At 44.3% G+C, this 25,791-nt stretch overlaps 1 protein-coding gene across 6 annotated transcripts in view; it reads left to right on the top strand.

Annotated features, from left to right (window-relative positions):
* NAV2 (neuron navigator 2) overlaps positions 1-25,791 on the top strand; it is a 372,791-nt gene that overhangs the window by 170,855 nt on the left and 176,145 nt on the right. For all 6 annotated transcript variants that reach the window (XM_045557674.1, XM_045557675.1, XM_045557676.1 and 3 more), the window contains one exon: positions 3,453-3,613. In XM_045557674.1, coding sequence (XP_045413630.1) covers positions 3,453-3,613 — 161 coding nt within the window. The remainder of the gene's footprint in view (positions 1-3,452; positions 3,614-25,791) is intronic.

The raw sequence follows: 25,791 nt of genomic DNA on the forward strand, positions 1-25,791 counted from the left end.
CCAGAATTACTCAAGTATCTTAGGTTCTCATGGTCGCCTTTGGCTTTGAAATCCTGCATTTGAACTCCTGTACTTAAAGTCCATTCTGAATTTATTCGGTTTGTGGATTGACTCACTGTCCCAAGGGATGTTTTGGTTCCCTCATACATAAGTCCAGATTCAGCCTTTTTTTTCTTACTTCCCGCCTACCACACGTTCATTGTGGCCTCTGTATGTGAGGTGGATTTTGCTGAAAATTTCAGACACATGGAGAGGGCTTACTTTGGAGCAAGCAGCACCCAAGTTCTGTAGTGTCAACACAGATGATCTCTGAAACTTGGGGGAAATGACTTGGTCTCCACCCAGTTTTTTGATTTTGTCAAGTTTACGTGAGCCACCCTGACTAGGATATAGCGGCGATGGTGGTGGAAGGTGGACACGGGCTGGCTTGAGCTTCGTGGTGGCTTTTGATGGCCGTGTGCCAACCATTCTCCCTTTGCCGTGTCGCCTGTCCTCAAGGCCTTCAGGATGACTACCCTGCGTCCCAGAAGGCTAGCGCAACCCTGCAATCACCTGAAGAACATAACTGCTCTCATCAAAGGAGCACCTCGATGTCTGACGCAACAAAGAGAATCTGACCGGGATCACCCGCGGGAAACCCAGAATTGTCTTTGCTAATCCCAAACCAGGAATGTGTCACTCCAGAGAGTGGGGTCCACAGATAACTCGGAGGTGTCCCAAGTGTAAAGTCTCAGTCACAGATACTTGGATGAAGTAATTTCTCTTCTGGAATGTTCCGTAGGGAGATGATGAGCCCACTTGCCAGATCCTGTCTTGCCTCTTTGAAAATGTTTATCTCAGAGTCTTGTATGTTGACTTTTGTTCAGCTCTCTTCTGATGCTTTAACTTAGACCCATCTATTTTCTTCCTTATTTATCTGATTTTTCTTTTTTTTTTTGGAGACAGAATCTTGCTGTTGCCTGGGCTAGAGTGCCGTGGCATCAGCCTAGCTCACAGCAACCTCCACCTCCTGGGCTAAAACAATGCTTTTGCCTCAGCCTCCTGAGTAGCTGAAACTATAGGCACATGCCACCACACCTGGCTAATTTTTCTATTTTTAGTAGAGATGGGGGTCTCTTGCTCAGGCTGGACTTGAACTCCTGACCTCAAGCGATCCTCCCGTCTGGGCCTCCAAGAGTGCTAGGACTACAGGCCTGAGCCCCATGCCCAGCTTATCTGATTTTTCTTGTGCCATAGTATGTTTCCTTTATGACAATGTCTAATTCTTTTTGAATCTGTGTTCAGCAGAGAGGATGAGAAAGGAAACTAACATGCATTGGCCATATGTTAAGTCCCATTTCAAATTTATAACTATGTCATTGGGGAGTTCATTATTATTACAAAGTTACAGGTAAGGACAGGCATCTCAGAGAGGTTATGAGATTGGTCCAATGTCTTGTGTCTGGAAAAGCCTTTATTCTATCCATTATACCATATTGCCTCACAGACAACCACACAGCCTACCTGATCAAGGTTGTACCTGTTCCATCGCATGCTTTGATTGCTTACCTCTATAAAGTCCCTGTGCTGTCCTAAAAATCTGCCATGGTTCAGCCCAGGGTCAACACAGTGGGGGTTCTCCAGGAACTCTGAAAGAAATGCATCTCTACCCTTCTCATTGCTTTTTGCTTCTCTGCTCTTTGCAAATTCCCCACTGAAAGTAGAATGCTGTGACCTGCGTTCCCCTGTACCACTTAATACCATTGCTATGACATCATCTTGGAACGAGCCCATAATCCTTTTCCAGGCCTATCTGTGGGCATAAAGACTCCTGCAGACAATAGCTGGGTTAAATAAGTCCAGCCTGAGGGAGACCCACCTGCAGGAGCTGTGCCATTGGATGTGAGTACTCAGATAACACTGACTTGAGGACTTGCAGGACATTGTTTGCATTGGAAGCAGAATCAAGAGGTACCAAGGTCTCATTCCTGGATCTCCTTGGCCAGATGCGCTGGCCACATCTGGTCCCCAAACACAGGCACTGGCACTGCTGGATTTTTGTACCCCATTCTGTACCCCATTCTGTACCTATCTTTGTGGGGTTAATATCCTCCAGACAAGGTGGGGTAAATTAACAGAGGGGCAAGTGCTCCCATGCAGTGGGAAGTGGTGCCTTAAAGTTCTCACTGCAACTCGTTGGGGGAAGAGCTAACCCCCTTTCTTCTCTCCCAGATCCGTCAGGGAATTGGGCCAGCTTCTCCTTAACTGTATAAATTTTACAGTCCTCTCACACCAGCTCATGTTCTCTGTTTACTCTACAACCATCTTTCTTGCTCAGCCAACAAGAAAAAGTTTAAAGTGATTGCCTGCTTGTATCTAAAATGCTTCCAGACTGCAGACTTCTTTGGTGCTTACAGATTTGCATGGCAAGAGAAGGCTGAAAGTTTTATGGTTGAAAATTCAGACTTATCACTAGATCTAATGCTAGCCGACTGAGATTCCAGTGGCTTTTAAACGCAGCTAAGTGGGTCTTAGCCGAAAGATATAACTAAATATTTCATCATCTCAACTTTAATTATTGGAAACAGCCTGCTTAGTAAGTCCCTGGACCAAAATTCTGATTTGGGGAGTCTTACTGTTAACTCTTTGGAAAATGGGCCATAATGTCTTTAGCCACATTACAAAGAAGTCTGGTGACTTAATTTCCCAAGCCACGCGAAATGAGGTGTTTTATCTAAGGGGAGGATGTGTGTTTGTCTTTAGGCTAACAAATTCCTGTCAGTTTTACAGAAAGAGTGTGTGATTTTATCCATCTACTACTATTCATAGAAGCTGGTATTCAGCCTCAAAGTAACACCTATGGAGACAGGTTGTCAGGTGTTGAAGGAAAATGTATGTCTGGACAAGGGTTTCCACCCAGGCCTTAAGTTTTCATTATACATATGTTGGTTCTGAGTGGTAGCAATTCCCTGTCTCACCATTATATACTGTTTCCTTTTCTTGATATTTATGTCCCTGGATTATGGAAAACACTACTTTTAATACCTGTCACAGGAGATGCACACACAAGGTAAACTGTAGGATCTTATCAGGCCTTTAGGTTCTATGCTTGATAAAGTTAGAGCTGACATGGCTTGGCCCCATTGGAAAGTAAAAATACCCATCCCAGAGGGGGAAAAAAAAAGATTAGCATTGTATTTTTAATCCACAAACATATTCATATTTTTTTTCCTTCAAAATTTCTCTCTTTGCTCAAAGGAAAACTGTTCACATTTTACTGTTGGACTTTTGCTGGGTTATTACTAGCCTAGATGTTTGTAGTGGCTTCCACCAAATCATTTGACTGGCAAACGTCCACAGACCCAATGTCTTGGATGGTTTCTTTTACCTCCTGGGTGGTTGCAGTTCCTTCTCCTGAGACACTGCTATTCTTGTGAGACTGAATGCATTACCCTGTTGCTTTTGCATTTTAGACTTCCAGGTCCTACCACGAGAGTATCCACTGCGGGCAACGAGGCCAAAACACGAGGAGGGTCGGCTGCTGCCAACAACCGACGCAGCCAGAGCTTTAACAACTATGATAAGTCCAAGCCAGTCACCTCCCCGCCCCCACTGCCAAGCAGCCACGAGAAAGGTGAGTCACCTTCTTGAGGGTCCTTTTTGGCGTCTGTCTTCATAGTAGATCTATGTAATTCCTTTGGGTGAGTTTGGTTGGGGTTGGAGGAGGGTTTGCAGATAGGGTGGTGAGAATGTGTCACAAAGACATACTTGGCTGGCAGGAACTTTGTTAACAGAGGCGTTGATAAAAATGGGGATAACATTGTTATATTCATAGTTGCCAGCAAGACAAACTGCATTTGTTTGGGTGGGGGCCCATAAGAGGATAGAAGCCATACAGCATTTGGAATTTGAAGATAAATTTTCATAGAGTACGCTGTATATATTAGGTAGTTTTCCAGAAATCTAAGCTTCTTGGGACATGCATTTTGTGAGCTGATAAGCTTTTTACCCATCAGAAATAATGTGAGGGGAATTAGGAACAAGGGGGTTTTCACCCTTGGAAAAAATCAGGAATGTGGGTTGGCTCAGGGAAGATCTTGGCTACATATAAGGAGTAGACAGCGTTGCTCCTGGGGTTGTGGTGATGTAACTTTTGCCATAAAAGGATATGATTATTATTTTTTTTTTACTATACATAGTACTGAGCTTTTAGGATGGAGGGAAAAGGTGAATAGCCCTGTGGGCATCCTGCACAGAAGGTAGTAAAGCAGACCTTTGCTTGCTTCAGCCCAGATCTCTTGAGACATTAGAGAAACTAGGAAAAAGGCCACTTAGAGGAGTCTTTAATGAGAGACAGAGCCCTCCTTCCTTCCTGCTAGGCAGAGTGGTCTAGCCTTCTTTGGGGGCTATGTCCAGGTCTCTTGGAAGCATTTCCTACCTGGTGATGTAGAAGCTTCATAGGGCTTACCCTGGATAATATCCCTCTGTTCCCCTGAGACCAGGAAGAGCTGCCCCTCACTCCCTAAAGTGCCCCGGGAGCCTGGGCAGCCCTCCTCCTGCGAGTGAGATCAGAACCTCCACCACCATCACTTGGTTCAGTGGAACTGGTCTCCCCAAGAGTTTGCTAATCATTTTCTTTTTCCCCCCCAAATATGAAGGAAATTTATACAGGGCTGACAGATATATATATGACAGAAGGTTTCCCAGCCAAGGCACTGGGAACTCTGCAAATAGCACTAAAGCCATAACCAGGATGTCTCAACTGGTCGAGACTCTCTGCGATCTAGCCCTTGGTTTCTGCCTCAAACCATTTTTCTTCTTCTTCTCTCTCTTTTTTCCCTTCTCTCCCCTCCCCCCCTTTCTTTCCTTTTCTTTACCATACCCAAGTGTGTTTTTTAAAACGTGTACTTAGATTACAAAAATAATATGTGCTTGTAAAATGGTACCAGTATATATATCAAATAAAAGTTCTCGTTTATGTGCTCCTTAAAGAGTACCAATATACCACCACTTTATATTCTTCCAGAACTTTCACAATGCATTTATACACACATATACACATATACATAATATATAGAAAGTTTTTTTAGTTTTTACATCAACAGAAAAGCTAAACTTTTTTTGAGTACCTACTGCGTGCCTCATTTTATCCTCATTTTACAAAGGATGAAACCAAAGCAAGAAAGGTCAAATATTTGCCAAGGTCACACTAGAGGTAGGGGTGGAATGTGATTCACACTCAGACGCTTTGGTTCCAGAATCACAATTAATACTGAGCTTTCCCTGGAAGTGGCAAACAAATGCCTGACGTCTTCCTGTTGAGGGCTGGTTGGAGATGTGCAGGTTGACACGAGAGGAGAGAGTTGGGAAGGTACTAGGTAAAGCCTGGGGGGACTTCTCCTCTGGGGGGCCGGTCTGTCTTTGTCCCATGGTCATTTGGGGAGAAGCTGTCATAAAGTCTGAAGGATGGATGTGAGACCCAAGTCCAAATAATTGAGACAATAAAAGTCCCTGGTGGATGGGAGGATACCGTGTTCCAGAGCCTGCACAGAGGCTGCCCACCAGTGCTAAGACAGCCGCCAGTCTGTCCCTGCCCGCGCAGGGGCTCCCCTGTGTGCCCTGAGCAGCCTGAGAGCAATGAGGCCCCTTAAAGGACTGTGGCTGCCTATTTTAATGGAGGCAATCCCCGGGGAAAGGCTTTAGTGTCAACAGAAACAAAGGGAAGTCGTACTTATTTATTGAGCATGTATTATGTGCCAGGGACTGCGGTTTTCAATATCTTACCTGATCGTCACAATCATCCTGCGAGGTAAATACCACTAACCCAATTTCAAAGTAGAAAAATGAGGCTAATTGAGATTAAGTGATTTGCCCTCATGGGTAATTAAGCGCTGGAATTTATATCCAAGTTCAACTCTGGGATTCAAACTGGCTCTGCCCTGTCCCCTGGGAGGTCTGTTGTAAGGACCAGGTGAGGTGATGTGTGTGAGAATGTTCCGTGAGCCGCGAGGCTGACAAACTCCTGTGGGGATCCGCAGTGAGAAGAGTAACTGATGGCGGCTGCGGGTCTGTGGGAGGGGGCGTTTCTCATCCCTCCTACCCGGGGCAGGCGAGGCAGAGAGGCCTTGGGGCAGCCTCGGTGCTTTTTATACTGATAATTTGCCCACCATCCTGAGGTAAAAGCCGAGTGGGACTTTAGTTTCAGAGACTTTTGTATTTCCTCTTCCTTTTGTCATGGTTCTTATGTTTGCCCTTGAACCTGACCTCTTTATTGCAGCTCATGAACTAGTCATCTTACGTGCAAAATGTAGTGTGTGGAGGAGGATCAGAAATAACTCAGCCACCTGACAACGTGTAGGACACAACAGGCACACGGATACGTAATGTCACATCCTTTGCCTTGAGAGGTTCTGTCTTGGAGAGGGACGCACGTGGGAACAGATAAGTTGCAGTTCCTCGTGGTTGGTGCTGTAGTTGAGGTGTGGACTGTGTTCAGACGAGGTAAAGTCCATGATATAGTCCCAAGGTCTGTGCTCTTTCATCCTTCACCGAAGCTTTCCTGTGAGTGAGTCAGGCCCTGATTGGGTTGTGTTCTGGCATTTCATTCTCAGGTGAGCCGATATGTAGACTTTTTTTTCTAAATCAATCAGAATAAATATATTTCTACAGGAAAGAATACATAGACTTTAAAAAAAAGTTGTGGTGTGGTTGGGCACAGTGGCTCATGCCTGTAATCCCAGCACTTTGGGAGGTTAAGGTGGGAGGATCACTTGAGCCCAGGAGTTCTAGGCCAACCTGGACAACAGTGAGATCCCATCTCCACAAAAAAATTTAAAAATTAGCCAAGTATGGCAGTATTCACCTGTAGTCTTAGTTGCTCAAGAGGCTGAGGCAGGAGGATCACTTGAGCCCAGGAATTTGAGCTATGATGACACCACAGCACTCTAGCCCAGGCGACAGAGTGAGACTCTGTCTCAAAATAAAAAAACAAAAAAGGTATTACTTTGAAAATTCTATAAATAAAATCACCAAATCATAGACAGGCTGTTTTTTTATCTCTACGTATAAGTCACTCTCCATAATAGTTGCACTGTACTCCATTATATGGATTTGCCTTAATAGCTTTAATCAATTTCATTTAGGCTGCTTCTAATTTTTTGATATTATAAATAGTGCTGAGATTAATAGCCTTGTATGCGTTTTTACATGTATATAACCATTTCGGTGGGATTGTTGGATCAAAGGGTATGCACATTTTACAGTTGTATTAATGCTTCCAAATTTCGTTCCCAAAAGGTTGTACTTATTTATATTCCCATCAGCAACATGAGAAAACTAGTTTCCCTACACACTTAATACCACTTTTATCACTCTCTTGGGCAAAAAATACTTTCATTTTTTTGAAATGAGGCAAATTATTTTAAGAAGCTAAAAAAACAAGACTACTAGATAAAAACTGGCCTTGTTTGCTGAGACTTTGCTGTGACAACCAGTGGCTTTGACATAGTTCAGAAAGCACTTAGGTTTGAGATCAAGCTGTCTACTCTCAAGACACTTAACATCCTTGGCCTCAGTTTCCCCTTGTGAGTGCGTCTGAGGGCTTCCATCACTAAGCCACCGTGAGATGTGAATGAATTCTTCAGACTGCACTGGCTGTCGGGCCTCATCTAAGGTGAGTGCCACCTGTGCTTTCTGGTGGGTCTCCTCCTCTGCTCTTCCTTCTCCATGTCACTCCCTTCCTCTTTGTTCACTCCTGCCTGTCATAGGTGGAAGAGAAGAGCCAGACGTGGCTCGAGACAGAGTTTTACAGGCTTCAGCACTATGTCATGTCTGAGTAACTCTGGGGCCATTGATTTAGAATCTATAAACATGTCACTTTGCGGCTGATGAAGCAAACTATGTATGTGGCTTAGTGATTGGGAGATGGAACCCCCCAAAAGTTGCCCATGTCCTGCCATTAACCAGGACTCTGACATAAAATTACAGTTTAGACTATAAGGAATTAATTCACTGGTCCAAGTCATGCAGAAAGGAATAGGGTTGGGGTGCCCTGTTTCATGTATTTCTTCGTTTGTTCATGTCATCACCATTTATGGAGCACCTGCAATGTATCCAGCGCTGGGCTGGCTGCAGTGACAGGGAGGATGGAGACACAGGCTGTGCTTGCCAGGGGCTCTCAGTCTCAGGGCAGGGGCGCTGCTCCCATATTCTATAATAGAGATGCTCAAAGTTGTAAGGAAAAAGATGAGCTTAGTTAGGAAGGCTCAGGGAGGACTTCCGAGAAGTGATATTGTTTGCATTGATTTCCATTCCCAGGTGTTTGCCTAGAGAAAAGGAAAGGAAGGCTGGGAAGGAAGGATTCATCCCGCTCTTCTGGTCTGGGTGCTAACCTGAGAGTATATTTGCTGGGTTCACTATATTTTTACACTCGTTTTGTCATGGAGTTCTCACAAGGAGAAGGCCCAGTCAGTAGTCATAGCAGTCAGAGAAGCTCAAAATGATGGTGTCTCCAAGAAGTATTTCTACTTCCTTCATGGTTTTTCCCAGTCCAGACATGATCTAACAATCAAGCGTCATTTTTACCATGAGCAACGTTGCTTAGTAACACAGTAGACATTGTCTTTATCAGGTTTCTAGGGGAACGGTTAGAAGGCTACTCCAGGGTCAAATTCTCGTGCAATAGAGGAAAAGGTTTTCTTAATTTTTTTCTAAGAACGAGTCAGCTCGCCTCTTGAAGATTCAGTTTATTTATTTTATATCTGTGACGTGGCAACAGGCTGCTCTAGCCCTAATGATGGGAGAATGTTAGATATGAAGCATTCTTTCTAATTTTTTGCATAACCGAGTTTAAATTTTCTGTCCTTATCACCACTCTATTTGTTGTACATGTTTCTGTGATGGGTATGACTTATTGTTATTTTCTGATGGCTGGGGTTTATTGACATTGTAGGTGTCATTTGCATGGCATGAACAGTTGCTAAGTTCTGACATTTTGAAATACTGTGAGGTCAGTTGGTACCTGTTAGTGGTGCCCTTTCATAAGCCACGGTGGTTATGGCTCCTGCAGTAAAGACAGGTTTCATTTTTATAGTTTGCATTTCACACCACAGTTTCCTTTTGTTCTAAACAAATTGGCAATGTCTGATTGAATAGATGAAAAGTCCCCAAACACATGGCAGCTCTCTTCGAAATAATGCCTAAGTAGTAACATTTTTCCATTCTGACATAGTATATGCAAATCGCCCATGTGTGATTAAAGAGAGAACAGGTTCAACATGGGTAGCTCTCTGTTAACTCTGAAGCACACGGTTCCAGTCCCATGATCTGGTGAGACCTTCGTAAATTCAAAACTCTAGACTGTTGTTTCTCAAGGTGTGACTCAGGGACCATCTACATCATCATCCCTTGAGGTAATTGATAAAAAGAACTAATCTCCAGGCTTTATAAACCTAATCCTTCTAATTCAGATTTCTGAATTAGAGCCCAGAAGTCTACATATTACACCCATGTGATTCTTATGGCACTGAAGCTTGAGAACCCTTGTCCTGGCAGGATTTCTTAGTTCCTTTTGAAAGACAGCACTGCTTTCTAATTATCCTTCAATTTTCAGCAACTACTCTATAGTATATTGTTATGGGGAATGGAGACAATAAGTAATCTGGGTAATAAAACACCTAGATTAATGCTTGGCACATAGCAGGAGCTCCCTAAATGGGGAGCCCACTTAGTTGTGCATATGCATTTTGTCATATATATATTTAAATTTATTCTCAGAGCCAGCAACTTAAGCTGGGTAGCCTTACCTACTTGCATGAGTGGTCTTATCTTCTTTTGGTTTTGTGCTATTGCCTCACTAGTCTTGAGTGAAGTTCTTCTTTCTATATTTTTAAATTCTCATTGCTATCTTGTTTCGGCAGAGCTAATAGACGATAAGAGAAAGGATTTTGATCTCCTAATTAGGCTGGAGATATAAAGAAGGGAGTGTCCCTTTGGGGTCTAGATGAGGTAGCAGAGGGAATACAAGGCAAGCAGGTGCTCTGAGGGGGAGGTCGGCTCACCTGTGCCCTACAGGGAGAATCGTCTTTTGGCTGTCTCTCGACTTGGCGCTTGCAGAGCTTGGTGGTGCTTTAGGAATATAAGAATGCCATCCCGGCCAGAGGAAAGCAGAGCATTACTAGAGCTACCTAAAGGGGCAACGGAATGATGTGCTCTACCTCCCGTACTCCATCCTAGCTTTTGTCCTTAACCTCAAACATTAAACCAAAGTCAAACATCAAGGTGAAAGAAATTGTATCTGGTGTAGTCTCTCCAGCCCCCTTTGGGAGTCATTTTCTTGATCTACTGCGTAATTCAGAAGAGGCTTCAGAGGAGGAGACGCAAAGATCCCGCTAATGTGTGAAATGAATGATGTTTAACACTAAAGCAGAGAAGAATAAAACGGATATTACCATGTTTGCTTTTCTCTCAATATGGATGTGTTTCAAAACCAATGTGTGAGCTATGGTTCTGCTATATGTCCTTTCTCTAAAATACAATAAACCTGGCTTTTTGTAACACAGAGAATGAGTAGAGAGAAAGGGAAGGAAAATAAATCATTTAGGAAGATGGACTATCTCTTTGATTAGTCTTGTCTCGAGAATGGAAAATGACTATGTGATGTTCATCCGATGTTCAGGTGATAAATCTCAGCATCTCTCTTGCTTCCATCTGTTATGTGGAACACGTCACATATACATGAATTCAATTTAATTTCAAGGATCATTGCGAGGGGAAAGTATTTATGTTTCTGGGTGCTCTCACAGTCATTTTTATCCAGGTGTCATCTGCAGTCAGGATGTAGTTTAGTCATTCTTTTAACTGTTCCTCTTAAATACTCTTTTTCTCCAAGTTTGGCATTTGACAGCGTTCATCAGCATGAGAAGATAAATACATCTTGGGGTATGAAGTTAGCTGTTCTGTGAGCACATATGGCCCATATTCACAGTGCAATTGCAAGCACGAGTGCTGGTCAGAACGAGGGGAGAGCTCCTGAACGGTAAAGCTCGCAGCTCACGTCGCTGCAGCAACTTAATGAGTTTCTGGGAGCGCATACTTGGCTGCCTCTCGTGCTGAGGACACAGCATCCTCAGGCTTCAGTGAACCTAACAGATAAATGCCTTCAGGATTATGCCAGTGTGTGCCTTTCACCGGGAGACCAACACAGAGCCCCTGTGCCAGGGAACCATCTTCTCCTGATGAGGATGTCAGACCAGGGGGTCACGTGGGGAATATTCATCTCCAAGATCATGTTCACAATATATCTGCTTCGTGGTGAGAATGATACCCGGGCTGCCTGCAGGTGTCGTGCTGCAGAGTGGTTTGTGCCAAGACCCTGGGGACACTGCTCACATTCTTAAGTGTCCTAGGAGGTTTTGCCTGATTCCTTAGCAGCAGCTGTGCCAATTCTTGTGATTGGCCTGGCTCCCTGAACTCTGTGGGCAGTGAACAGACATAACCTGCTGCTGGAAATCGATGGCCTGGCCTAATTCCTTCATAAAAGCAAAGGTAAAGAAGGCCTCTCAACACCTAATGCTCTTTTTAGCATGGGAGAATTCTGAAAATTTGCCCTTTTCAGAATGGGAGGATCACAGCATTTTCCTTAAATGTGGAGTGGGAAATCAATGACCTATAATTACCCTGGGAAAAGCAAAGCTTAAGGGGGAAAAAAAGTCGTTTGGCTCCAGGACAGCCTAGGACAGTCAGTCTCTGCTGCCCCCTACTGCCCAGGTTGTGTGTCACATCTCCTAGTGGATCCTGGGTTTCTAGCCTGGCATTCTCAGGGCACTTGGGGAGGATAATGACTTGCAGACTGTCTAACTGTTTTCCTCCAGACAGGGCCTCTCCACATTTGTTTCCTCAATTTTGGAGAATGTATGTGAACTGGAGAAAACCCACAGTGTGGGTGTGATCAGGTTCCTGTGGCCTGGTGGAAAAAGTTTCTCTTGAGTGGTAAGGAACTGACAGCAGACCTGAGCTAAAATCGGTGTTCACAAGGCTGCTTGGGCGGGCAGCCCAAGGGTGGATGCGAGGATCAGGTTTAGCCCTAAGGAAAAGGATCTTTGAGGGCACTAGTCGATTTTTGCTGCCAAGAAAAAAAAAACCAAGTTATCTAGATTTGGTTCCATTTTTAAGAGGCAAATAAGTCTAAACTAGACTGTGCAGTATGGAGTGAATGACTCCCTCCCTTCTTCATTACACATTCATGTACTTGCATCTCAGTCCTTCTTGTGTTCATGTCGGAGGTCGTTTACTGAGTGCCTTCTGTGTGTCAGGCAGCATGCCAGTCACCAAATATTCAACTGAAAAAACAGATAACAATTCCTGCCTTTATGGAATTTACAATCTGGTAGCAGAGTCAGATAGTAAACAAAATACAAATAGTGTCATTATATTTTATGATAACTGCTCTTATGAAAATAATTAGGTACTATGAATGAACTCATCAGGGTGAGACCCACAGATAAAGTTTGCAGGGCTCACTTTGCTCAGTGCACCCGTTCGCCCATGCAGTGATTAGAAACAAAGGATGTTCAGAAAACAGTTTTATGGAGAGAGACCAGTTCCCTTGTAAAAATGAAGATCTATATCTTAGACCACCCTTTTCCTTCTCTCTCTGGCCACAGAATAATGGAACTGAAAAATTATAGGGAGGCAAGCTTTGGCTCCATGTGTATCTACATATCTATATATCTAAAAGTACTTTTCACATTTATTTTCTCATGGTTGAACAGGCTGTTTTGGGAGTAGTGAGTTCCCTGACCCCAGAGGTACTCAAGCAGAGGCTAGATCATCACTTGCTAAGGTTGCTATAGGTGAGGTTTCTTACATTAGTGGTAGGTTGGAATAGATTTTCTCTAAGATTCCTTGCAAGTCTAGGATTTGATTGTTTCAGGCAAGGGTAGAATTGGTGTGATTTTTCTGGCTTCTAGAAAGGCCTCCTCCACCTCAGTGATGTTACACACATCCCCACAGTTTATGAGGCTTCCCAAAGCCTTGTCTTTGGATTGATTCCTTTAAAGGTATTCATTTATTCCCAAAATGCACTTTATTATTAATGATGCTACTTATAGCCTAGGATTCATTTATGTGCTGGAAAAAAGTCACATCTTGTGCAGATATGGCCTGTGTGCCATTTGTGATGACTTCTTTTACTACATTCACATGCTTGGAAAGATTTCTCCCTTAACTTCAGATAAATTGTCTCGAACATGCCAGGTTCACAACATCAGAGAGGCCACAGGGAGGATTCCTGCTGTGCAGAAATCCTGGCTACTTAGTGAGAAGTTATACACGGGTGGTTTCAACCATTTAACACTTGGATTCATTTCCTTGCCCTCTTCTAGAGCCAGATATGAATGTCTTCAGGCAGTTATCCATGCAGAATTTTTTTTCTTCAGAGACAGTTTCACTCTGTCACTGAGGCTGGAGTGCAGTGGTCTGATCACAGCTCACTGCAGCCTAGAACTCTTGAGCTCAAGTAGTCCTCCTGCCTCAGCCTTCTGAGTAGCTAGGACTACAGGCATGTGCCACCATGCCCAGCTAATTTTTAAATTTTTTTGTAGGGATGGGGTTTCACTGTGTTGCTCAAGCTGGTCTTGAACTCCTGACCTCAAGTGATCTTCCTACCTCAGCTTCCCAAAGTGCTGGTATTACAGACATGAGCCACTGCACCCAGCCCCATGCACAATTATTGTTAAAAATCTATTTCCGATTCAAGCTGCAGGGGGCAGTATTCATTAAGGAAAACCAGGGACAGAGCCCACAGAAGAGCAAGTTGTTTAGACCTTATAGGGAAGAAACTGGGCCCTATTTTTAATGGTTGTGTGCTGCGGGCTCTCATTCTCTCCTGTTGTTCATGTGTGAATGAGGCTCTGGCCTTCAGTAATAAACCTTTCTGGGGGCCAGAATTACTTTGCCTTGTGTTAAATTCCCCTGGCTCAGAGTCAAAATCAGTGAACACCTGAGGAAGAGAGACTTTTCCATATAGGACATAGATGCTAGGGCAAGGATTCTAACCTGGGTCACCTGACTCCAAGCTTTTGGTCTTTTAGCCAAGTTCTGAGCCATTTCAGTCTCAAGCCCTCCAATAGAAATAGGGTTTACTTTCCCAATTTACTTGAAACCCAGTGCTACCTAGGAAACACTTAATAATGAAACTTGTGGGAACTAACGTTTTTCTGGATCCTCCACCCTTGGTAAGTTTGGTGAAACAGGTTGTGACTAATCACCCCATCTCCCCAGCCCCTAAAAGCCAATAGTTTCAAGTAATAGCTGTGTATTCTTTCTCCCAAGCCTACAGGTTGACAGGATGATTCCGCAAAGGTGCATCAGGCTCAGGGGTTGGGCTGGGCCTCGCTCATGTGTCCGAGGTGTCTGGTACATCGACCACCCTGGCGGATCTGTAATAGCCTCAGCTGACACAACCCAGATTTCTCCACGTGGTCTTTCAGCTTCCAGCAGGCTAGTCTAGGCTGCTCTTACGGTGGTGGTTCCAGGACAGAGGGTTGTAGTATGCAAGGCCCTTGGAGGCCTAAGCTCTGAAAGGGGACATCGGTTCTCTTCTTCATTCTGTTGGCCCAAGCTAGTTGTGTGGCCTGCCCAAATTCATAAAATCAGGACACAGATCCCACCTATTGAGGGAGGAGCTGCAAAGTCACATTGCAAAGCATGTGTGATACAGAGAGGGCTAGAGACTGGGGCTGTTTCTCAAATCAGTCTGCCACAGTGAGTCAGACCCAATAATTATGTATTGACGGATAGATTTCATTTGTCAAGGTAATAGTCCGTCTTCAGCGAAGTCACATGAAAAGGAGAATACTCTGAGCTCATAAAAGGTAAACTGAGACAGACTCGTGGTTTCCTATGAGTATGGGGGCATGGCACTCTGAGAGCTCACAGTGCGGAGAGGGGCCGGATCGTCCTTGGCTATCACCCCATTCCCGTAGAAGGGGTCTCTGAGTAGCACACTCAGGCAGGTCAGTGAGGGAACACAGCACCACTTACTTGAGGAGGCCCTTTTGGCCTAGGTAAGAAGGTGGGAACTGTCTGTGAAAGCAGCCCCCTGCAGAACGTGCCTGGCTGCACAGAAGCCAGTTCTGCGGCCTTGGGGATCCTTGGCCTTCGTACACCCACGCTGCTCTGCCTTCTCGCCCACATCACTGGCGGAAGTTGTCATGTAGTGAAGACGGTCTGAATGCCTGAATGCTGGGGTTCAGGACACCTGGGGTCTGTTCCCAGCAATTCCACCTGATGGCTGTGTGACTTTCATGAATCGTTTAACATCTCTGAACTTCAAATTCCTCTGCTCTGAAATGGAAATGAGGATAGTGTTATTATGTAGATTACGTGAGATGAAACACACGAGAAACACCCTAAATTGTGTGTATATTGTTTGTAATTTGTGGATGTACAAAAGTCAGAAATGACTACAGAGGACAAAGTCACCACAGCTGCTGAACTGAGAACCCCAAAGAGCCAGTTCCCCACTCCTGGTCTCTTGCCTCAGATCAAAAGTCCGAAGCACCCACGTAACCCCCTTTCTCGCTTGGAGAAACCACTGTGAAAGATGTTTTTGAAAACCAAGGAACCGAGAAACACACAGTGACCTTTGCTAAAAGGACAGATTCTAGCAAATGCATGCTAGTCATGGCTTAGCAAATATCCACCCAGTTATCTTTTGCTCCTGGCATCCTAGAAATGTCACCTATTGATGTATTGATTCTTGAAATCCTCCCAAAAGTATTGATTCGGACTAGCAAACATATTGAGAGAAACATTTGCTAGGCTGTCATTTTGTTCTTTATAAATTGGCTAAAGTAGAAGAAAAGATATCTCTTTTGGCAGTTTTAAACAAAAGGAAATTAGCTAATTTAATTATACTCTTCTAAAACAACTTTTTAAAAAAAGTCAGAATTGGTGATTTTTCTCCCTAGTGCTTTGGAGCAAAGGACTCTGATAGGTAAATGGTCAGAGGATCTTTTTCTGAATGTGGTTTTATTTTTCCTTTTTTTTTTTCTTTTTCTTTTCTTTTCTTTCTTTTTTTTTTTTTTTCTTTTTTTTTTTTGAGACAGAGTCTCACTCTGTTGCCCAGGCTCGAGTGTCCTGGCATCAGCCTAGGTCACAGCAACCTCAAACTCCTGGGTTCAAGTGATCCTCCTGCCTCAGCCTCCCAAGTAGCTGGGACAACAGGCATGCGCCACCATGCCTGGCTAATTTTTTCTATATATTTTTAGTTGTCCAGCTAATTTCTTTCTGTTTTTTAGTAGAGACGGGGTCTCGCTCTTGCTCAGGCTGCTCTGGAACTCCGGAGCTCAAACGATCTGCCCGCCTCAGCCTGCCAGAGTGCTATCCTTTTGGTTTTTTTTATCATCCTTCAGCCATGGCTCTTGTGATCATCTTAACACGTCCAGACCCACAATTCAAAACAACCTGCTGCCCCATTCCTGGGAACTGGTGACTACAGAGTCTTTGGACAGATGAGAGGAAAGACATTGTAGCTGAATTAACAAACAGCCCAAGGAAGGGGGCGGGGAGCTTTCCGTGTTCCCTTCTGTCTGAGTCTGCCAAGGTGCCAGGCCTCTGGCCTCGGGGTGTTGGTCAGCATTAGTGCTCATGTCTTGGCATCCGAAATGGCCACTGCTGGCCGGAAACTGATCAGAACTGTTCAGTCTCGTTAAGGAGCCCCTCAGATCACCTTCTGGCATGAAACGCTTCAGAAATCATCAAACGGTGAAGGTAGAGGCCAGGTTCCTTGAAGTCTTTCCAAGGGCTTTGGCGTATCTGCCTTTTGGATGAGCTTAACTCAACAGAGAGCTTTTGAGGTCTGGGGTAGGTGTGGGGGGAGCTCTCCAGGCTCTGGGAGTATCACCAAGGTGAGGTGGGAGGAGGGAACTGGCTCTTCTCAGCCTCTGTCCCTCCCTCCTTCCCTCCTTCTCCCTTGACCTCCTCCTCATCCTCACTCTCCATCTGCTCTAGGTACCTCTCTGACACCAGGAGGAGCAGGCATTTCACATTTCTGTATTTAATCAGTCAGCAAATGCCTCCGTGTCCTCTGCAGTACTGCCCAACAGTGCTGTCTGCAGCGATGGAAATAGTCTGTGCTGTCTAACATGGTAGCCACTAGCTACGTGTGGCTATTCGGTACTCAAAATGTGGTTAATGTGAATGAGGAACCAAATTTTTAATGCATAAATTTTAATTAATGTAAATAGCCACATGGAGCTAGTGGCTACAACATTTGATGGTGCAGCTCTGGATAATCATTCAATGAGCAGCCAGAAAGTCTGCCATGAAAAAATTGTGTTCTGGTCACAAAAGACCAAATATTGTGTGGTTCCATTTATATGAAACGTCCGGAGTAGGCAAATCTGTAGAGACAGAAAGTAGATTAGTGGTTGCCAGGGCCGGGGGGTGGGGAAATGGGCAGTGACTGCTGGTGCTACAGAGTTTCTTTTCCGTCTGATGAAAATGTTTTCAAATTAGATTGTGGTGATGGTTGTACAACTTCGTTAGTCTACTAAAAGCCATTGAATCACATGCTTTAAATGCATGAATTTTATGGTATGTGAATTATATCTCAATAAAGTGGTTTAAAAAATGGCTTCTTGTTCATGCCATATTCAAGTAGATGTGCTGGACCCAGTTCTTCTCCTACCCAAAAGTGTTAGTGGTTAAGTGGCTCCCCTCGTTGGGCCTCAGTTTCCCCTCAATAAAAAGAGTAGAAACTGCCTCAAGGACAGTAGAGAAGAGAATTTCTGGTCCCGGTCCTTTCCTTGTATCTATTTAACTTTAATCCAGTTCAGATGGGATATTGGAATGTACCCCCCTTTCTGGGATCCCAGTTCCAGAAGCTGCCCCATCCCAGGAGCGCACCAGGCAGTAAACAGAGCAGGAAGCAGGTAACCAACAGCCCTGCTCTTTGCATTCCCTCCAGAACCTCATAGACAGCCTTGGTGCTGGCCTAGGAATCCTAAGTAAAGACTAAGACGTTTATCTTTTTGCCTTTGATTCAGATAAAAGCAGATTGTAACTTTGAGTTGTCAGTTGATCTAAAGCACAGAAACAGCTTTGCGTACCCTCAGCGAGCAAAGATTTTGGCAGGCGGGGCAGGCAGGAGTTGGGGGTGGGAAGAGATTCCTGGCTGTAAAACATCCCGTGGTTTTTCGTGGTTTGTGATCAAGGGGTCTGGTGGAATCCTTCTGGGAAGCACATTTCTTCAGGAAAGGACTCGAGCTTGTCTTTCTCTTCTCCTGCTTCTCAGATGGTCTTTTTGAAAACAAAGGCCTGCCAAAGGGTTGCACATTAGCGACATTAGAGGAAGTAGTAGTTACCATCCTCATCTTCCTCTTTCTCTCCACCACTATCCTAAAGCCTTCTGTGTATGTCGACAATAGATGTTATAAATGCCTGCTTTATAACTTTAGGGCCCACTGTTAATGTCGTTGAGGCCTTGGGCTGTGAACAGAAAGGACCATTGTGACAGCAACAAAAAGATCATGGTAATGGTACCTGCCCCGTTGGGTTATTGAGTTATTCTCATGTGCCTGGAGGTCTTTTAGGTACTTTGCACGCATAGTCTGATTTAATCCCTCACCTCACTACTGGGAGGTATCAGTAGTATCATCTCCATTTTACAGATAAAGAAACTGAGGCTCAGAGTGGTTGAATAACTTGCCTACATGATGAAGCTGGCAAGGACCAGAGTTGAGATTTGAACTAGGATCTGTATCATTCCTAAGGTGGTACTTTGCTTTTAACCGTCGTGCTATCATACAAGTGAGTTTGGACTAAATTCACTAATCATTGAGCCCCTCTTTTATGTCAGATGCTGTACAAATTGCTAGAGATGCAGCTATGAACAAAACCAACAAATGTCAGATGAGTGATCCAGGCAGTCAGAGCCAATGGAAATTCAGATGAGAAAGTGTTAGCTTAGGGGCTGGGAGGCGGTGGGCGGGGGGGTGGAGTTCATATAGAATTGGGGCTTAAAGGATGAGTACAGACTTCCTGGAACTATATAGGGTCACTCTAAACCAGAGGAGCTCTAGTTTATTTTCGCATATATCAATGTGTTAGGGAACAAAACCAAACACCACACATGAAAAAAGCATGATAATTTAAATTCATTTTTGTGACTGATGACTATCACTTCTCCTGCCACATGCTCCCAGGTAAGGTAATATTTAACCCCCATATCATTGGTTTTCACAGTTTCAGTGTTTTGCTAACACAATTTTTTTTTTTGTCTTGATTTCCTTGAGGGCAATTATAGGGCTCAGCAAATATTTGTGAGCTGGAGGTGAGCTGTGGTCAACTCTGCTGGGTGTACAGTGCCCAGTGAATCACAGCATGTGCCAGACGCTGTGCTTGGAACAGGGGGACAGGACCCGCAACCCCGAGCAGGGCACAGGCACGGCTCCCTGGATCTTCCCGTCTGGGGAGGAAAATAGACATGTCTGTAAAACCCTGTGATAAGTGCCTATAGGATACTTATGTCTGGAAGGAGCACCCAGTCCAGTCTTGGAGGAGTCAAGAAGGCATCCTGGAAGAAGTGAGGTCTCTAAGTAGAAAGCTCAGTGAACTATGTAGACGAAGGAAAGTGAGCAGGAGGGCACAGCACGTCCACAGACGAGGCGGAGGACTGGGGGGCGTGGCAGGATCAAGGAATGAAAGTCAGGGGTGTGTGTGCGTGTAGGTGTCTGACTGAAGTAGGCACAGTGAGCTTCCCAATTCTACCCACCAAATCAGCCGTAGACTCTGAGTTCTACTAGGACAGGGAGCATGCCTGTGTTTAGTAAATCTTTATTGAAATAATTTAGAGGACTGTGGCCGAAATGGGATTAGGACCCAGGCTTTTGTGAATCTCATTAGTGTTTTGCCCTGTCGCCTCACTGTGAAAACTCTTGGTCAATTCCAAATTGGCTGTGGACAGTGGGTGACCTAGAGTGCCCACACCAGCAGGCAGGACAGAATCAATTGCATAGCAGGAGGCAGAGCTGCAGCCAGGGTGGAGAGGCTCGCAAAGTTCTGCCCACGGAGCTTTGCTGACTTGGTAGGCTCACAGCAAAACGGGGAGAAGTTTCAGTGTCGCTTAGCATAAGGCAGCTGTCTCCCTTTGTGGGCACAAGGGGTCATTTCTGCAGCTGCTCCAGCAGTGCTCGTAGGCAACGGTGATGAATTGCAGGGATTTCATCATTGAATTTCTACCAGGTTAGATCCTGGCCAAATCTTTTGGTGCTTACATTCTAATTTCTAAGCAAGATGTCTATGTTTGGTAGTAGTTCTTCAGCTTTATCCCGTTAAAGACAGATTAGTGAACTGTCAAAAGCAAGATGAGGTCGGGCCAATGTTTTTGAAATAGAAAAAATGGAAATGGAACTTACGTCTGGACTCTAGGACATTTTGCCTCTTCACTTACAGAATAAGTGCAGAAAAGTGATTCTTTTATGTTTCTGTATCTCTTAGAAAAGTCTTCTCTGCTTTCAGACACCCACAGCTTTGAGCAAATGTTTACATTCTACTTAAACACATTGGGACTTTAATGTCTGTGCTGCTGGTTACTAAAATGTTAAATAAATGCAACAGGAAAAAATTTATTTAAATATAATATTTTAGAATACCTGACTCCCCTTATCTACCCCCAAGAGACTGGTCACTGCTGATCTTTGTGTCCGCATAACCCAGCACAGGATAGACATTTCGTTAAATGAATGAGTGCGTCCTTCAGGGTTCATTTCAAATGCCCAGTGTCATGAAGACTGTCCGTTAATTTAACCAGAAACCCTCACCCTTGGGAACATGTCCTTGTGGGCATGTTTATTCTAACCCTGGTATAAATTTCTTAGGGACCCAGTGTGTGCCCTATTTCTCTCTAGACCCACCCAGCCGAGCTCACCAAGGATCATCACGTTATACATTTTGCTCACATGGTACATTTGCTCACAGATTTATTTCCATCAGCTGAAAATGTATTGGCAACTCAGAGAGAAACTAGATCAAACGGAGACTTTTAGTGCATAGTTTTACTCAAGGCGGGCACAGGGGCATGTAATCTGAGTTGTCCAAGGGAACCCATGCATTCCTGGCTGCTATTTTAAGACTCTCCTCCTTAACTGATATCCTCAGGTTTATTTGGTTTAACTCCTACTCTGGCAGTTTGGCTTGTTTCTGTGCATCAGAGTTGTCAGGAAAGCAGCTCCTCCCGGGTTCCGGCCGGACAGCTGCAGAATAGCTGGCATTTTTCTTTCCTTGACTCTGTATTGACAGCAGGTTTGAATCACTCTGCCCTGTTTTTGTAACATAACCAGACCAGAAATCATTTGGAAAAACACTTAGGATGCCTAATTTGATCTTATTTTCAATGAAAGGGAGGCGTTGCTCAGTACGTTTTGTATTTTTGTGTTTGGAGCTTTATGAAGAACATAAAAGGACCTCACTCTTCTGCCCCTCCTCTTTCCTGCTGATTACCATGGGCGTGGGGGATCCCTTCCCAGTCCAGAATATCCCATCGGCCCGCTGCTTCCCCCACGTCCTTGGATGTTCTCCTTTGGAAGTCTGTCTGTCTTTTCTTCTTTGCTGCCCACCCCAGTTGGGTCTTTTCTTCCCGTCAGCTGGGTCTCTGAAGGACTTTCTTAAGCTCACACCAATCCCGGGCAGAGCTCTCCCCACCTTCATACAGAGAAAGGCCAAAATTCTACAACTTCTAAGCTAGTAAAGTGTGACAGCTAAGCCAGAGCTGCCAGAGAGTCCACCCCTGCCCAGTTGCAAGCCAAGTTCATGCCATGCCTTTTCTTGGGAGGATAAGACTTTGAGGCACAGGGGAAAGGGAGGCAGGCAGCCTCAGCTCTTGTTCCAGATCTGCTACTAATTTGAAGAGTGACCTTGAGCAGTAACCATGCTCTCGGGGCCTCAGATTCCTCCATCGCACTTGCTGACCTCAGCACTTCCTTGCAGTTCTGTGTACTTTGATCACGTGATAGTTACCTGGTGGACGGTGGTCACCTCTATGCCTTTCTTATCCCTGTGCCTTCCTTACCCTCCTACAGGGATTGCATAGTCTCCAAAAGCTACCGTAACTCTGGATAAAACCTTTCCTTGGCAAAGCATAAGCAAAGATTTATTCCATGGAAACTTCCTTTAACCTAGACACCAGCTGTGGACTCCCTGAGCCAGTGACAGGCTGGAGCCAGCTCATAACAGCTCATGAGAGCTTATTTTTAAATTTTCAGGAGTTTTGCAAGCCTGTTGATGTCATGTTGGTGGCTTGAAATCTGCCGTGATGGGAGTGTTTACACCACAAAAATCAGCAAACAGTATGAAGCAGACTTTTTTTTTTTCCTTCAGAGTCGATTGTTAGATTCACCAGCCTGCCACTGCCCTGACCCTTTGAGATTCAAGTGAAATTGATCCTCCAACTCACATGTGGAAGAAGACCCAGCATCCTTCCTAATCTTTCTGGAAGTGTTTTCCATTTTATTTTATCGTTATCATTTTTTTTAATTTTAGAGATGGAATCTCACTCTGTCGCCCAGGCTGGAGTGCAGTGGTGTAATACTAGCTCACTGCAGCCTTGAACCCCTGGGCTCAGCAATCCTCCTGCCTCAGCCTCTGGAAGTATTTTCTTTTGCTTATTTTGTTTTGTTGGAATGAGGGTTGGTTACATTACTGTTGGTCACTATTTGTTTCTAGTCTCTTTTCTGCTAAAATATTTGAGCTTGTAGATTCTGTATGTTCATCCTCTGAGCAACAACCCTCTCTTACCCTTGGAACTGCCCCAATTCATTCTCTTCTCAAAAGAGTGACACAAGGCTTTGAGTACTGCAGACCATTCCTGAAAATTTGGGCTATGGAGAGCTTATACTATTGCAATACCAACAGCTTAAAATTGAATTTTGGTTGTTCCTGTCCTAAAAAGTTCTTCAGCTCCCTTGTCCCTTGGAACTTCTCTGTGGCCACCTTTTGTTCTTAATAGTCCAGCCTCCTACTATTTTGTTAGGACTCTCCCCTACTCTCCCTCCTCCCCTTACTTCCTCTGCAGAGCAGTTCATTTCTGTTGTCATGTCTCCTTCCAGACGATACATACCCTCAGAGCTTCATCTTCCATACTTGGCTTATCCAAGGCATTTCCTAAACCAAGGAAGCTCCTAAGAGAGGCTCTGGTACCGGCTATTTTCTTATGTGCCTCCATCTCTAAATCTTGGTAGCTGCCCACCTCTGGTTAACAATTTATTTTAACTCAAAGCTGCTGCACAGCTTTGCTGCACCAATCCAGTGCATTCATTTGGTGCACATTTATGGAGTGCTGACTTTATGCAGCCAAGGTGGTTTCAAGGAAGTAAATTGGTCACAGAGTCCACGAGAGGCCTAGTTTTCAGTGGGGACATCGGGAGGAATCCCCTGTCAAAAGTTATCTGATTTTCCTAAAGGGGAAGATGATTTTCATTGATAAGGGGGACATTGTAGTCAAGTGAACTTCCATAACATGGAACTTGGAACACTTGGTCACCAGTTCTCCTCTCCCTTTGACCATTTGGAGACTCATCACCATGGCCCACCAGAGCCCGTGAGCTGGCCTCATTGCTTGCTGTTCCCCTCCCTTCTTGCTTTTGCCATACTGAATAGTTTGCAGTTTGACACAAGGGCCGTGTGTCTGTCCTATCCAGCCACCATCAGCGTGGCTTTCCCATGCAAAATGCTTTCCACTCTCCTCATTCTTCTTCCCACCAAATTTCTAACGGTCTTTTATGTTTCAGGTTAGATTTCTATTTCCTCCAGAAATGCTTCCCTGACCTCTGGAGACTGAGTCTGAAGTCCCTTCTCTGAGTTCCCCCAGCACCTGTTCTTATTATTCTCTGTCATCTTCATCAGACTCCCTGGTGGTCTTATCTATCCTGCATAGGCAGGTGAACTTCTTGAGGTGAGGGACTGATCCCCTTTCTTTTCTCTCTCCATTGCTGTTACTTGGCATACAGAGACTTTATAGTATAGTATTTGTCAAATATTTCATACTTATAAATATTTAGTATTTGTTGGTTGAATAAATGAATGAGCTTTAGAGTAATTATTTACAGCTCAGCCCCTGGAGCCAGACAGACATGTACCTGTCATCTGACATTGGTCAAGCTACTTAATCTCTCCAAGCCTCAATTTTACCATCCATAAAATGGGGGTGTAGCAGTATCTACTTTATAAGGCTATTGTGAGGAGTAATTAGACAATGCAAGTAAAGCGCTTAATGTAATGTCTTTTATAGAATATGTGCTTAATAAATTATTAAGCTATTAATGGTTAAAGTTGTAAAGAGCTAATGAAAGGGAAATGAGGTAATATTTTTAGTGTATGTACCAAAAAACAATAACTTCTAGCATTTAGCTAGAAGACAGATTATCCTATTTCCAAATAACTTCCAAAGCTGTGTCTATGATTTTTGGTGACAGATACTAATGTTTAGCAATGTAGCCTGAAGCATCACACATCAATAGACCCAAGTTTTACTAAAGAGGAGAAATAGAATAACATGCTTTAGAGGAAGAAACGAAATCAATGTACATTAAAACATAAAAGTTTGTGCTGTTGCTGTTAACTGGCTTAAGTAGAAAATACAATTAACTGAAACTCCTCTTTTCAGTTGTTTAAAGCATTTCTAATTAGTATCTTCACAGTAACCACTGTGTTAAATTGATCTAATGATGTCTATCTAACACTCATGCATGCATTCACCCACTTAATCAAGCAACATTTATTCCGTATCACATACTGGAGATAAAAGGATGAATGAAACAGAGCCCCAGGCCTCAAGGAATTAATATTTCTAGAGCAAGCATTGCCAAACTGTCTCTTACATGGTCAGGTAGTAACTATTTTGAGCTTTGATGGCCATGGGGTCTCTGTTACAACTATTCAGTTCTTCCATTGTAGTGAGAAAGCAGTCAGAGACAATCTGTAAATGAATGAGCATGTTTGTGTTTCAATCAAACTTTATTTACAAAAGTAGGTAGCGGGCCAGATTTGGCCTTCAGGCCCTGATTTACAGGCCTCTGTCCTGGCGGAGTGAGCTAAGTCTCTACCAGGCTAGTAGTGAGTATAAAGGGTGAAGATCTCTGAAAGGCAGAGAATGGGGAGATGAGAAGAGGATGAGCCGGACATGACCCTCACAGGAGAAATGGGCTGTGGAAGTAAGTAAGGGCTCTGTGAGAGGTAAACAAGAACAGCTGGGGCCAGGAGGAAGAAATGCCATGGCTGTCCCTCAGTGGGAAGCAGGTGTGCTGGTGTAAGTAAGAGCTGAGGTGTCCTGGATCAGCCCTAACCAGTCCAGAGATGTGCAAGGACCTACCTCCCCTCTGGAGATGTGATTGAACAGTCTGGAACCCGCCTCAGGATTTCTGTAAGCTCCCATGGGCTACTTCTCCCAGATTTGCTCTGTGAAGGTTGTCTCTGTTCCACCCCAATAGCCTGCACACAGAAACCTACATTCTTGCTGGTTTTCAAGAGATATCCACTCAAAACAAGCATCGCATATTTTTTAGTAACTTTTGTGACACCATTTTGTTGGAAGGGTTGGGATTATCTTAGGGAGAGAAATGCTTCACACCACATGTCCCCTAGCAATTCTTTCCCTTCTCTTCTGCAGGACAGTGCCATTCCCAGGGCCTCAGCTTCTGGTCCCAGTGGCTTGTCAAGGAATTCTCCTAGTGGAGACAACTCTCCCCACTAACCAAAATGCTGTTACTCTCCTTACCCTAACAAACAATGGCTTCCCGGAAACATCCTGCTACC

The sequence above is a fragment of the Lemur catta genome, chromosome 7 (genome assembly GCF_020740605.2).
Source record: "Lemur catta isolate mLemCat1 chromosome 7, mLemCat1.pri, whole genome shotgun sequence".
NCBI classification, from domain to species: Eukaryota; Metazoa; Chordata; class Mammalia; order Primates; family Lemuridae; genus Lemur; species Lemur catta.